We start from the raw sequence: 10,990 nt of genomic DNA on the forward strand, positions 1-10,990 counted from the left end.
CAAATTGTATATCTTCTAAAACGTAAATTGGCTTGCCTTTATTCTGTCCTTAATATATATAAAAGTATTTTGTACACGAGGAAAATTGAAAGGGTGAGGAGCTATTATGTGTATGATATACATCGATGAAAAGAAAAAAAGAAACATCACTGCTATTCTTTGGGTGTTTATATTACAAACATTACAATTATACGGTTCATCTATGCAGTTAACATGATACCAACACCGAATTTACTTTGACCCTGTTCATTTTGAGTTTCAATAAAAACAAAGTTAATGACAATGCTTCCAACACCAGCAGTTTCATTTTTGATTTTATGATTACCTTCATATGATCCAAATCACCACTAATCAAGAAGGAGAATCCAGGCGCCATTTTTTCCTCCAATACAGCAGAGACTCGACCTGTAGTATCAATTTGACCTCTGAAAGTGGCTTGTCTGAAGTCGAATTTGCCACCTACAGTTGCCACGGCTTCTCGTCTACCACCTTGAACCATCATATTCAATTCGACACCGAAATCGACCTTTTCATTGATGCGCTGATAATAACTGGCTTGTATCGCTCCTAAACCTTGGAATTGTGCTGTAGCAATGTAATCTTTACCGGTATATTTACCCACGAATGACATGGCAGTTTCTTCCATATCAGGTGTAGGGCGCTGTAAAACAATCTCAGATCCAAGAACCAGGTGCTGGCTGACAGATTGTAAGTAAGAGGCCATATAAAGACCCGTGCGTTCTAAGGGATTGGGGTTCATGGATTTCAAATTGATAGCATAGTCAGATCCATTAAATTCTTGTTCAATTTGAAGCATGGAATGACCGGCCATTTTTGTGAACTGTTCAAGTGTTTTTTGTTTGGTGATGTTTGTTGGTTTTTTGTTTTGTTAATGCAAAAGTTTCTTGACAGGTTAGCACTAGTCTTGATCTAACTAACCCTCCCCCTTTCACTGAAAATATAAAAATGAATGATTCCTTTACCTGTGCTACAACCTTAGTAACGGCGGCATTGGACCAAGCTTGTCTGAAAACACCATTCAGGTTACAATCGTTATCCATGGTACCCTGCAACATAGTCTAAAAGAGGCACAAAAAAGAAAAAAATTGGTTTGGTATGGTAACATTTCATTTGATTGAAAATGTGCTCGGTTGCTTACTTTCTCTGTCATATAACCAGAGGTAAAATTATACATAGGTGGCATAACTTGAGAGCCTAAAGAGAACTGGTGTTGGACGTGGAAGTTGGGTGAGAGTTCTTTGGCGATGTTGGCTTGAGCACCGTCAAAAAGGTAGTTGGGAGTAAAGACCTCTGTTCAAACCAGAAAAATATCAATGAGTTCATCCTTTACTCGTAGTCTATCAGAAAAAATAAATCATTTTGTTGTACCTTTTGTCACTTCAGCATGAAGTTTTTCGAATCTTCCAGGGTTTGGTAAATTGAGCTGTCCCTTTTGGTAAGTGAACCAACGGGGCCAGAATAGTGGATTCCAAAGAGATCCCGATGGCTTTTGTTCTTTTTCAAAACCGAACGTGTTAGAAAGAGGGTTAAATAATCTAGGTGCAGCTGCTGGTGTAGCGCTTGTTGCTTCAGGTGTTTTGGCAGCCATATTAATATGTTAAATTTAAAATAGTCAAGGAAAAGAAGAGCGAAAAAAAAAAAGTTTAAGAATTACAGAGATGGTTCCCTACAACACCCACGTCCTCCGCTTTAGATTTCTATTTTTCTGCTCTTTTTCACCCACAGCTGTCAGTGATCCTTTAACCCCAGACTTCCTTTCATCAAGGCTAATGTGACTTGTTTCAAACAAACAAATTGCGAATCGAAGAGCGATGACTATACCTCAGCAATAGATCTTTTGCACCGTCTCTCACTAATTATGCACCCTTTAACAACTGCTGCTTCCATCAATCGACTATACAAACTGTACAGCATGAAAAAAAAAAAACCATTGAAGAAAGGGAAAAATAGTGGGGATCAATAGTTAAATAGTAGCAATAAATTGAGAAAAAAAAAAAAATATAGAAAGGCAGTAGAAATCGATAAAGTGGCACCAAGTTATTGATAAAGCGTGTCTCAAGCATCCTGCCCAAGGCAATCACTAATTGCTTAGAAGCAGAGAACTGACAGCACCGCCTTTAACATGGCGAGCTCATATGTACGATTCTGGTCGGCCTTGCGTTAATATGGTGTTGCCAAAATACAAAGCAAGAATTATTGTCTTTTGTTTTATGATAGCTACCTATGGTTTTGATATTATCCAACTTGATTTTGGGTACAATTAATCCATACAACTAAAGGACAGGGAAACAGACACCGCCTATACTTTTCTACCTACCTTGGAGGCATTATATTCATTAAATGATTCCAATGGCAGAAGACAGTCTTTGTCTTTTCAAAAACTCTTTATAGAAAATTCTATCATGTGTGATTATATTCTTTCTGAAAGTAACTTTGCGGATGAAATATGGTGTGAATGTAGTAATATAAGTATATCTTCAATCCAACTTCAAGCATGTTATTCAACTTATATACCAGAGATGAACGGTCTCAATGAGTGAAGATATAAAAACTTTATTGGAACATTTGCAACATGAAACCTATATTAACATGATTTATATGTCATGGGCATGTGCATAACTTCTTTGTACGAATTTTGCAGGCTTGTCCGCGGACCAATGGTGGTAAAATGCAATCGACAGAGCGATCGATTTTCGATTGTCGCGGACCTGGTATTGGGTCGAAAAATCATGACAATTGCCCAGAAATTGGGTTCCTGATATCTTTATGAAATAGGGCACTTATTTTTTAAACTTTACCCCAGTTTGACACAATGACAGCCTTCAATCGTTCGTGCATTTCGAGATTTCGTCAGTTCGCTCAATATTCAACCTTTAAAAAATTATCCCTTCCTTCACAAACAATAAAATCAATACTAAGCTCACCAAAAGAGAATGATGCTCGTGTATCAGTTTGTGGTTGGGTACGATCAGTGAGAAAACAAAAGCAAGTCAGTTTTGCCACTATCAATGACGGATCCACACTCAAAGGCATTCAAGCCATTTTGAATCCGGAAGACGCTGAAAAGTAGGATATTACAAAACTTAATGTAGGATAAATAGGATACCCCGCTGAAACGAACAAAAAATATTTATTTTACGTATCCTCCTTTTATCAACAAAGACTTACAACTGGCGCCTGCGTAGAGTTGAAAGGTTCGCTTGTCACAAGCCTGGGTGCTGAGCAGAACAAAGAACTACAAGTGGATCAAATTGATATTCTGGGTGCATGTGATGGTGTAAGCTATAACGATTGTCCTTTGCATATATCAGCAAGCGCAAGAATAACTCACATGTTTTTGTATTTGAAAACTATCAACAGACATATCCTTTACAAAAAAAACGACATAGTATGGAATTTCTGAGAAGTATTGGTCATTTGAGAATGCGGGGTAATACTGGTAGTGCCGTGCTTCGAGTTCGCCATGCTGCTTCTGAAGGTCTCCGCGATTTTTTTCGCGACAACGAATTCACGTTAACCAACACTCCAATTCTAACAGCTAACGATTGCGAGGGTGGCGGTGAAGTGTTTGAGGTATCTCCTATCAATTGCAAAGACCGTACAGAGTTTTTTAAAAAACCAGTGTACTTAACGGTATCAGGTCAATTACATGCCGAGGCTATGGCATTAGCCTTGTCTCGAGTTTACACTTTTGGACCGGTATTTCGCGCTGAAGAATCTATGACTTCACGGCACTTGGCTGAATTCTGGATGTTGGAAGCGGAGCTTTCATTCATTAACCAACTTTCGACTCTGTTGGATGTAGCAGAAGCAAGCCTGAAGGAATCCACACACTATGTGATGAGGACGTGTCAAGAAGATTTGGAATTTTTCAACAAATGGGTTGATAAATCGCTCATGGAGCGTTTAATGACAAGCGTGGAAAAACCCTTCGTACGAATGACTTACTCAGAAGCCATCGATGTTTTACAAAGAGCTCAAGATAAAAAAGAGAAAAGGTTTGAATTCCCTACAGTGTGGGGCTCTAGTCTTCAAACAGAACATGAAAGATATCTGGCCTCAGAATATTGCCAACGACCTGTTTTCGTGACGGATTATCCCGCACATCTCAAACCGTTCTATATGCGAGCAAATGAAACCAAAGATGGGAAGGACACTGTGTCATGCTTCGATTTGTTGGTACCAGGTATTGGTGAATTGATTGGCGGCTCAATGCGTGAAGAACGATATGATATTTTAAAGCAAAAGATGATGGATGCTAAAATGGACCTGGACGACTACCAATGGTACCTAGATTTGCGTAAATATGGTAGTGCACCACATGGTGGTTATGGACTCGGATTTGAAAGACTCTTATTATGGCTAACAGGATTGGAAAATGTACGCGAAGTTATACCAATGCCGCGTTGGGCAGGTCATTGTAAATACTAACTTGTTCTTATCACAAATCTCTTTGTATATCTTTCCAAAGTTCAGAAAAATTTTTATCATTCTCTTTAAATTAATAGAAAAGAACCATAATGAATTGGGTTCGATTCATATAAAAATAAAATGTATTACTTTTTTATTTAGATCTACTTCACTGTTATGTAATCACGAGAAGCAGATATTATACATATAGTAAAAGGTTGATTTTGAAATGTTTTGTTAAGAGTCTTATTGTATCTTAGTGATATTGATGAGATACCTCTTATGAGGATAACATTTCATATGTATGTTGAGAAAGAAAAAAAAGTGTACTAAAGCTAGTTTTAGCGCCTTTTTATATGATCAGATCAGACTAAAGTATATATGCTAAAAAGTCACGTATGCTTCATATGTTTCAGAAAATCAATCTTTAACTGAAAACTTTTTCACAACCAACCGCTCACCCTTTACTTGTAGAGTAATGTAAGAATTGAACACTGTTATGCAGCTTTCAATTGAGCTCATCAGGAAAAACTATTCAGAAAGGCGGTTGATTTATGGATATACATAAACGTAACATACTGGCTCAAAGCTAAGAAAGACTTTGAATCAATAATCAACCTATTTTATTGTGGAGTTAGAATTATTTTTTTTCTGAAACCACATTTGTTGCAGTAGGTAAGCCGTATTCAACGCAACGCCCAACAACCGAAGTACACTCTTTCCGGAGAGTAAATTCGTCCAATGGCGCTCTGGAGGCAACCGACCCACGAACAACAAATTTCAGCTATTTGAGCCCTGAAACTTGAGTAACGACACGATGAAGGCTTTGGACAAGTAGTTCTACCGACAAACGATGGAAACACTTTGATGATAAAATAGAATATGACACAGACTCCTCAGTATCACTCTTTCATTACTAAAGCTGCGATAGCTGCTACGGTTACGTACAGGAGAACAATGGCTAAAAGATGAATGGTTGAACCAAATTGGATAAACAAAGAAACAGAGACAAACAATGAAGTGGAGCATACAGCAGGAACATATAAAGTTTATAATCAATGTAAATGTACAGAACGCTCAGGCACGCGTTGCGAACGTTGCTCGAATGTTTAGTTTGAAAGAGACAAGTGTTTGCAGCTTCATGAAAAGCGACTGTAATTTGTCATTCGTAAGTCTTAGGCCCCATAAAAAACTTGAAAGACAATTTTAGTGAGTACAACATATGAACTGCGACTAATAACGTCCTAATTGTATTTTTGTTAATGAAATGGTTTCAATATCAAATGATTTCTCCTTTATCTTGATTCACAAGTTGGCACATCTGCAATAGTAACAAGAAATCGACTGAAACCAGTATTTGTTATACTTGTCGCTATTAGTTGCGCAAAGGGCGCTTGATCGACATCAAACTCAGAGTAACAGAAAAGCCTTCTTTTGTAGTGCCATTGAAGCTTGAGATATTCAGATTGCTTGCCTATTACGGGCACTTCTCCAAGCATTTATGAGAATGCCTAACAATCCCTTCAAAATCACTTTATTTCAAGCTATCAGCAGCTTCACTTTAGGTCATAACACTTACTTTTCGAGAAACTTGATGTGTTCCACTTTGCTTTTGACCTTTGACCAGAATTGCTCAATTGAATTGAGCTCAAGAGAATAGGAAGGCAAGTAAGCGCAGCGGTAGCCACGAGATTCTACGTATTCGGCTATATTGTCTGATGTATAGATAGGAGCATTATCCATCACAGGTAGTGGCTTTTCATGTGTAGTGCGGTCCAAAAACCAAGAAGGCACTATTTTGTGATATGAAGAGAAGGGCGAGTATAAGTGGAGAAAAAACCAACGCCAGCCCTTCCACCTACAACTTCCAAGTTATAAGTCGTTTCTTTTCTTAGTGACAAGTTTCTTCAATATACTGAAATGCCTTCCTGAGACCAGTCCCATAGACCAAAATGCACCATAAACTCTACCGTTTGAATTGACGGCTGCGCAAGAATCGAAATAGAAATTGCTGGCAGTGAAAGAGATTATACCTTATACACAAACAATAGCTTTTAGTCGATGTGAAAGCCATCATGGTACTCCTCCATCATCATAGCCTGAAATTTGATGAATATGTGTTTCGTATGCGATAATAAATCGTGCACTCAAAAACTCCTCTTTCAGTCGATAGCCAAATTATGCCATCATGGCAATTATCTCTAACAGTATATGAACAAGTCAACAAAAATAAAAATATAAATCAGAAAACCACGACAGCACCGATATCACTACTATAATGTTGTTATTATTATTACTATACAAAAAATTGAAGAAAACAGAAATGAAGGTTCTTCTAGGTATGTGCTATAATTCTAAGGTTAAAAGAAAAATCATGTAAATTACAAGAAGCGGGCTAATTCACTTGAACCGATATTCAACTCTGGTGATTGAGCATTTAGATGACGGCATAGTTCAATCAAATGAGTTCTTGTTCCTTCCTTCAATTGGTCACTGTCAGAAAGAACTTGAGTAAAGATGTGTAAGAATTGAGGCAGATTATTAAGGACGAAGGAGTTATTGGCATTGAACAATTGGAAAATACAATCGAAAACGGGTTGGTTTTCTTCATAATCTGCCTTCAATGGTAAAACACTGATCCAAGTGGGTAAAACCTGGTCCAAGGGAACAGCGTTAGGATGAGCTAAAATTAGACGGGCGACTGCGCCAGCAGCGTTGTCAACAGTATTGGGGATGGTCTGGTTACTGAAAAGAGGGGAGAGAGCAGTTAACATAGCAGGGTATTGATTGCTTAAATCCATTTGAGTGTGAAAAGTCAAGCAACCAAGAGCGAAAGCGGCGTTGCTACGCACTAACTCATCTTCATCACCGCATGCTTTGACAAAGGTTTGCAACAAACGTTCTGTATGAGGGGTAATGGCATCTTTGATACCAACGATACACTCGCCTAAACAGCCAACAGCCATAGCTCTTTCGGTTTGAGACTTTGTGGGCTTGTAATATTTGAGAATAAGAGGAAGATAAACTTCAAAGTATTTGTAAAAGTGGGGACCGACAGTCTCACAAAGGGCGGCAACGAGATCGCCAGCAGAAGTGATAAGGACAGACTCAGACTCCAAATCATCATCTTCGTCATCAAAATCACCATCATCAAAGGCTTGCTGACACAAAGATTTCTTTTGAAAAATTTCTAATAGATTTTGGGCGATATCATCGAGATAGTCAGCAACAACAACAGGACCCATGAGACGAAGAGCGGCGACAAATTCTTGACAAATTTGAGCAGCAGTAGAGCGGTCGTCTTCCTCTTTCCATAATTCGATAGTCATGGGCACAACAGTTTGAATCAAACTTTTGACATTTTCGTGGACAGTGTAAGTGACAGGAATGCCTACCGTCCAAGGTCCAGGGTTGGACATAGTATATACAGTCTTGACAAAAGTGAATAAGCTTTGATTGGCTGATTTACGTACGCCTTCGTAAAGATGGCCAGTAAGTTTTTGCAGTTCTTCTAAAGAAGGCTCGACGTAAGGTAAGAAATGGGATTTTGTATTGGCAAAAAGTTCACCTAAAGCATCGACAGCAAACTCTTTTTCATCGGCAATAGCAGAATTAAAGTTGAAGTTTTCGAAATCATCCTCCAAATCATCATCCATACCACCAGTGGTGAGGTCAATTTCTTCGTCCAATAAAGCCTCATTCTTTTCTTCGGCTTTGCAAGATGCTAAAAGTTCAGGGACAATGGTAGGTAAGAAAGGAGCGAAATCCTCGCCAAAGACACGGGCCAAATTAGAGAAAAAGGCAAAGGAGCATTCACGAAGACGAGGTGAGTCTAACTTGAGCTGTTCTACAGCAAAGGTCATCAAGTTTTCAACATAAGGTCTGAAAACTTCAGCGCCAACAGCCTCAGCAATAGAACCAGCAGTATCAGTGGCCACACCACGGAGCAATTGATCATCCGTGCTCTCTTTAACGGACATGAGCTGAGCAATACGAGGTAAAACTTGATTGAAGTAAGGATGGAAGGCTTCAGCTGCAGCATGAGCAGCACTGCCAATGGCTGCGATGACGGTAGCACGAGTTTCTGTTTCAGTAGCGTGGTCCAATAAGAACAACAGCTTTTCCATCAACAAAGGAAGATATTGAACGATATCTGCGCCGAGACCTTCAAGGGTGGCATCGAGAGCGTTACAGGCGTGTTTAGTAATCTCAGCATTATTATCATTCATCAAATTAAACACAAGAGGAAGTAAGGTTTGATGATGCTCAGAAATATCACCAGGCATTTCTTCGGCGAGACAACCGAGAGCCATACAAGCAGCACGACGAACAATCATTTCAGGGTCTTGAAGTCCGGAGCAGACAAGAGGAAGAAGTTCGTTCAACTTGCTAGCAACAATATCAGTGCAGCCTTCAACAGTAACGGCAAAAGTCATCATGGAGGCTTTACGGAAGTTGGGGTTGGGGTTTTGGATATAGTTCAATACGAGCGGCATAATAATAGGGAATACATGTTGAGGAGGAATATTAGTAGCTAAAGCATTGAATACTTTGAAGGCCAGCTGTTATATTGACGTAGGAAAAAAAAAGAAAGAAAGATTGAGTAAGTATATCAGCACCTAAGCACTAAGAACGCATGTACGACTTACTCTTGAGGCAGAATCTTCATCAATATCTTCCGGATCTTGCTCAGTACCAATGGGCATCAATCTTTCAGCAATAGGTGCAACGAGCTTTAACTGTCTAATTTTGTGATTTTTGCTATAAAGTGGCAGTGGTAAGTTCCTGAAACATATGAATAAGGTATTACATTAAGTTACTTACTAGACAGCGGCCCACATCAAGAAGGACAACGCAAAAACACGAATACTGTCATCCAATTCCGTATTACCACCGATAGTTAAAAAGAAGTCGATCAAGTTAGCTAAATGGTCGTTGAGTAACGGGGCATCCAACATCAACATAGTATCAAAAACTTCAAATATTTGAGCACAATGTTCTTCATCATCGTCCTTGATACATTGTTCCAATACATTGACTATACTGGGAATCATAGCTCTGAACATTTTCTGTAGAAGCAGATGAGTTTAGAATGGCCATGTCCCCCATTGAAAAATCATCTGAACTTACAATTGTATTCTTATCTTCACTGTCTACAAATTCAGCCAATTTGCCAAGAACTAGTACGGTGGTAATTCTAACTGATTTGCTTTCAGGGTCCACAATTGATTTGTTGAATAATTCAAACAAAGAAACCGTATTGTTCATAAAGACATCAGCAATGACATCGAACAGAGTGTATAAACAATAAATACCGACTTCACGATGAGAAGGGTTCTGACTGCTGCAAGCTTCATACAAAAATCCTAACAGAGCAGGCCACTTCTCCTCAGGCATATCAATACTGGCTACAGAAGAGATGACTTGAGCAATAGAATGACGAACCGCTTCCCTATTACAATGACAATGAAAGTTGTGGTACTTCTTGAATATCAACAGTCAAATTGACAATCCCTCAGGTTGTCTATATGAGAAAAGAGTGTCTAGTTTGCTTTGCTTACTTTTCTTCGCTAAGAGCAATATTCAAAAGTGAGCCACGAATATTGACCTTAACAGATTCTTGAATTTGAGACCACCACTTTGTAATTCTCTTACGAAGTTCAACAGCAGCCAACTGTCTAACTTGAAAGTGAGGAGAACGACTGATAATTTCGACTAAAGCAGGAACACAATCTGCAGAAGCATAATATTGTGTGTTTAAAGCAGAAGTGGCCTATATCCCATGGGAAAAGAAAATAATTTGAAAAGCGCGTAAGCAGCTTATCGTTGAGAAAGTGGAAAAATGAGAGTTCAACGCCTTACGTTTCTGATTGTCTCTGAATCTTGTGCCTGGGCTAGCTTTGTTAAAAGATCATCGAGACCTGCAAGAAATTGCTAGAAATGACAAAAAATCACAAAAACAAAAACGAAGAGTTTAGTGTATATGAATGTAGTCAGAGATGACCATTATCTAGTCTAATGGTTTACCTCCATTCTTGGTCGGTTAAGTAGTAGTGAAGAGTTAAAGAAGGTAAATGAAAAGAGTTTATTCAAAAAAATTTTCTTTTTTTTTTTTTCCTTGCTCACTTTCGTTTTAGGAATTAAGAAAATTCAGGTAAAGTGACTGAAAACAAAATCCCGTCGATCTGCAGAAACCCCAGCCGCGTCGCGTTGTTTATTCTTGCGGAAAATAGGTGGCCGTAAAATCACCCGTTATCAAAAAGCTTCTATAAAGCATTTTACTCCATGCTGCAAAGTAAGTCATGATGACAGTTACGCTAAAGTTTAAACAACCAATAAAAGCATGGACCTTCTGATTATATCCTAACTGAGCTTTGATGATTACTGTTGCTTGCTTTTATATCTGTCGGCAGCCCGAGAAGATCAACGTCAAAATGAACAACGCAAAAGCAAAACATTTGATAAAAGAGATAACAACTGTTGAAGATACAGCAAGCCCTTTGTTACTTTTGACTGCTTAAGGGGAATTTTTTTTTAATAGGATAGATTCAGTATTGGT

General features: G+C 38.6%; 4 protein-coding genes across 4 annotated transcripts; 1 reads left to right on the plus strand and 3 right to left on the minus strand.

Annotated features, from left to right (window-relative positions):
• Position 1: 1 nt before the first annotated feature.
• BDF20DRAFT_883203 (eukaryotic porin/Tom40) lies at positions 2-1,664 on the minus strand. Its single transcript, XM_053081773.1, has 5 exons — positions 1,390-1,664; positions 1,160-1,311; positions 984-1,079; positions 326-841; positions 2-242 (listed from the first exon to the last, which is right to left on the minus strand). Exons 1-5 carry the CDS (start codon positions 1,607-1,609, stop codon positions 201-203), a joined length of 1,026 nt encoding a protein of 341 aa, XP_052934256.1. The 5' UTR covers positions 1,610-1,664; the 3' UTR covers positions 2-200.
• On the minus strand, positions 1,665-2,449 carry BDF20DRAFT_883206 (uncharacterized protein). Its single transcript, XM_053081774.1, has one exon. The coding sequence runs from the start codon at positions 2,082-2,084 to the stop codon at positions 1,908-1,910; it is 177 nt and encodes a 58-aa protein (XP_052934257.1). The 5' UTR covers positions 2,085-2,449; the 3' UTR covers positions 1,665-1,907.
• A 342-nt stretch (positions 2,450-2,791) lies between these two features.
• On the plus strand, positions 2,792-4,538 carry BDF20DRAFT_883208 (asparaginyl-tRNA synthetase). The gene is made up of 3 exons (XM_053081775.1): positions 2,792-3,087; positions 3,184-3,298; positions 3,382-4,538. Exons 1-3 carry the CDS (start codon positions 2,834-2,836, stop codon positions 4,450-4,452), a joined length of 1,440 nt encoding a protein of 479 aa, XP_052934258.1. The 5' UTR covers positions 2,792-2,833; the 3' UTR covers positions 4,453-4,538.
• Positions 4,539-6,698: 2,160 nt separating this feature from the next.
• On the minus strand, positions 6,699-10,554 carry BDF20DRAFT_883212 (armadillo-type protein). The gene is made up of 7 exons (XM_053081776.1): positions 10,459-10,554; positions 10,294-10,365; positions 9,993-10,204; positions 9,562-9,883; positions 9,256-9,500; positions 9,081-9,192; positions 6,699-8,993 (listed from the first exon to the last, which is right to left on the minus strand). Exons 1-7 carry the CDS (start codon positions 10,462-10,464, stop codon positions 6,813-6,815), a joined length of 3,150 nt encoding a protein of 1,049 aa, XP_052934259.1. The 5' UTR covers positions 10,465-10,554; the 3' UTR covers positions 6,699-6,812.
• Between the last annotated feature and the right edge of the window lie 436 nt (positions 10,555-10,990).

The sequence above is a fragment of the Mycotypha africana genome (genome assembly GCF_025528875.1).
Source record: "Mycotypha africana strain NRRL 2978 chromosome Unknown BDF20scaffold_8, whole genome shotgun sequence".
Taxonomy (NCBI): Eukaryota; Fungi; Mucoromycota; class Mucoromycetes; order Mucorales; family Mycotyphaceae; genus Mycotypha; species Mycotypha africana.

Bases quoted from the DNA above. Each gene is read 5' to 3' on its own strand.
- BDF20DRAFT_883212 (XM_053081776.1), bottom strand. The intron at 9,193-9,255 runs GTAAGTAACTTA...GCCACTTTATAG, and splicing joins TTGATGTGGGCCGCTGTCTA to CAAAAATCACAAAATTAGAC. The intron at 8,994-9,080 runs GTAAGTCGTACA...TCAATATAACAG, and splicing joins ATGAAGATTCTGCCTCAAGA to CTGGCCTTCAAAGTATTCAA.
- BDF20DRAFT_883206 (XM_053081774.1), bottom strand. From the start codon at position 2,084: ATGCTTGAGACACGCTTTATCAATAACTTGGTGCCACTTTATCGATTT.
- BDF20DRAFT_883203 (XM_053081773.1), bottom strand. From the start codon at position 1,609: ATGGCTGCCAAAACACCTGAAGCAACAAGCGCTACACCAGCAGCTGCA. The intron at 1,080-1,159 runs GTAAGCAACCGA...TGCCTCTTTTAG, and splicing joins CTGGTTATATGACAGAGAAA to ACTATGTTGCAGGGTACCAT. The intron at 842-983 runs GTAAAGGAATCA...ACACTTGAACAG, and splicing joins TTACTAAGGTTGTAGCACAG to TTCACAAAAATGGCCGGTCA.
- BDF20DRAFT_883208 (XM_053081775.1), top strand. From the start codon at position 2,834: ATGACAGCCTTCAATCGTTCGTGCATTTCGAGATTTCGTCAGTTCGCT. The intron at 3,088-3,183 runs GTAGGATATTAC...TTATCAACAAAG, and splicing joins AATCCGGAAGACGCTGAAAA to ACTTACAACTGGCGCCTGCG. The intron at 3,299-3,381 runs GTAAGCTATAAC...AACTATCAACAG, and splicing joins TTCTGGGTGCATGTGATGGT to ACATATCCTTTACAAAAAAA.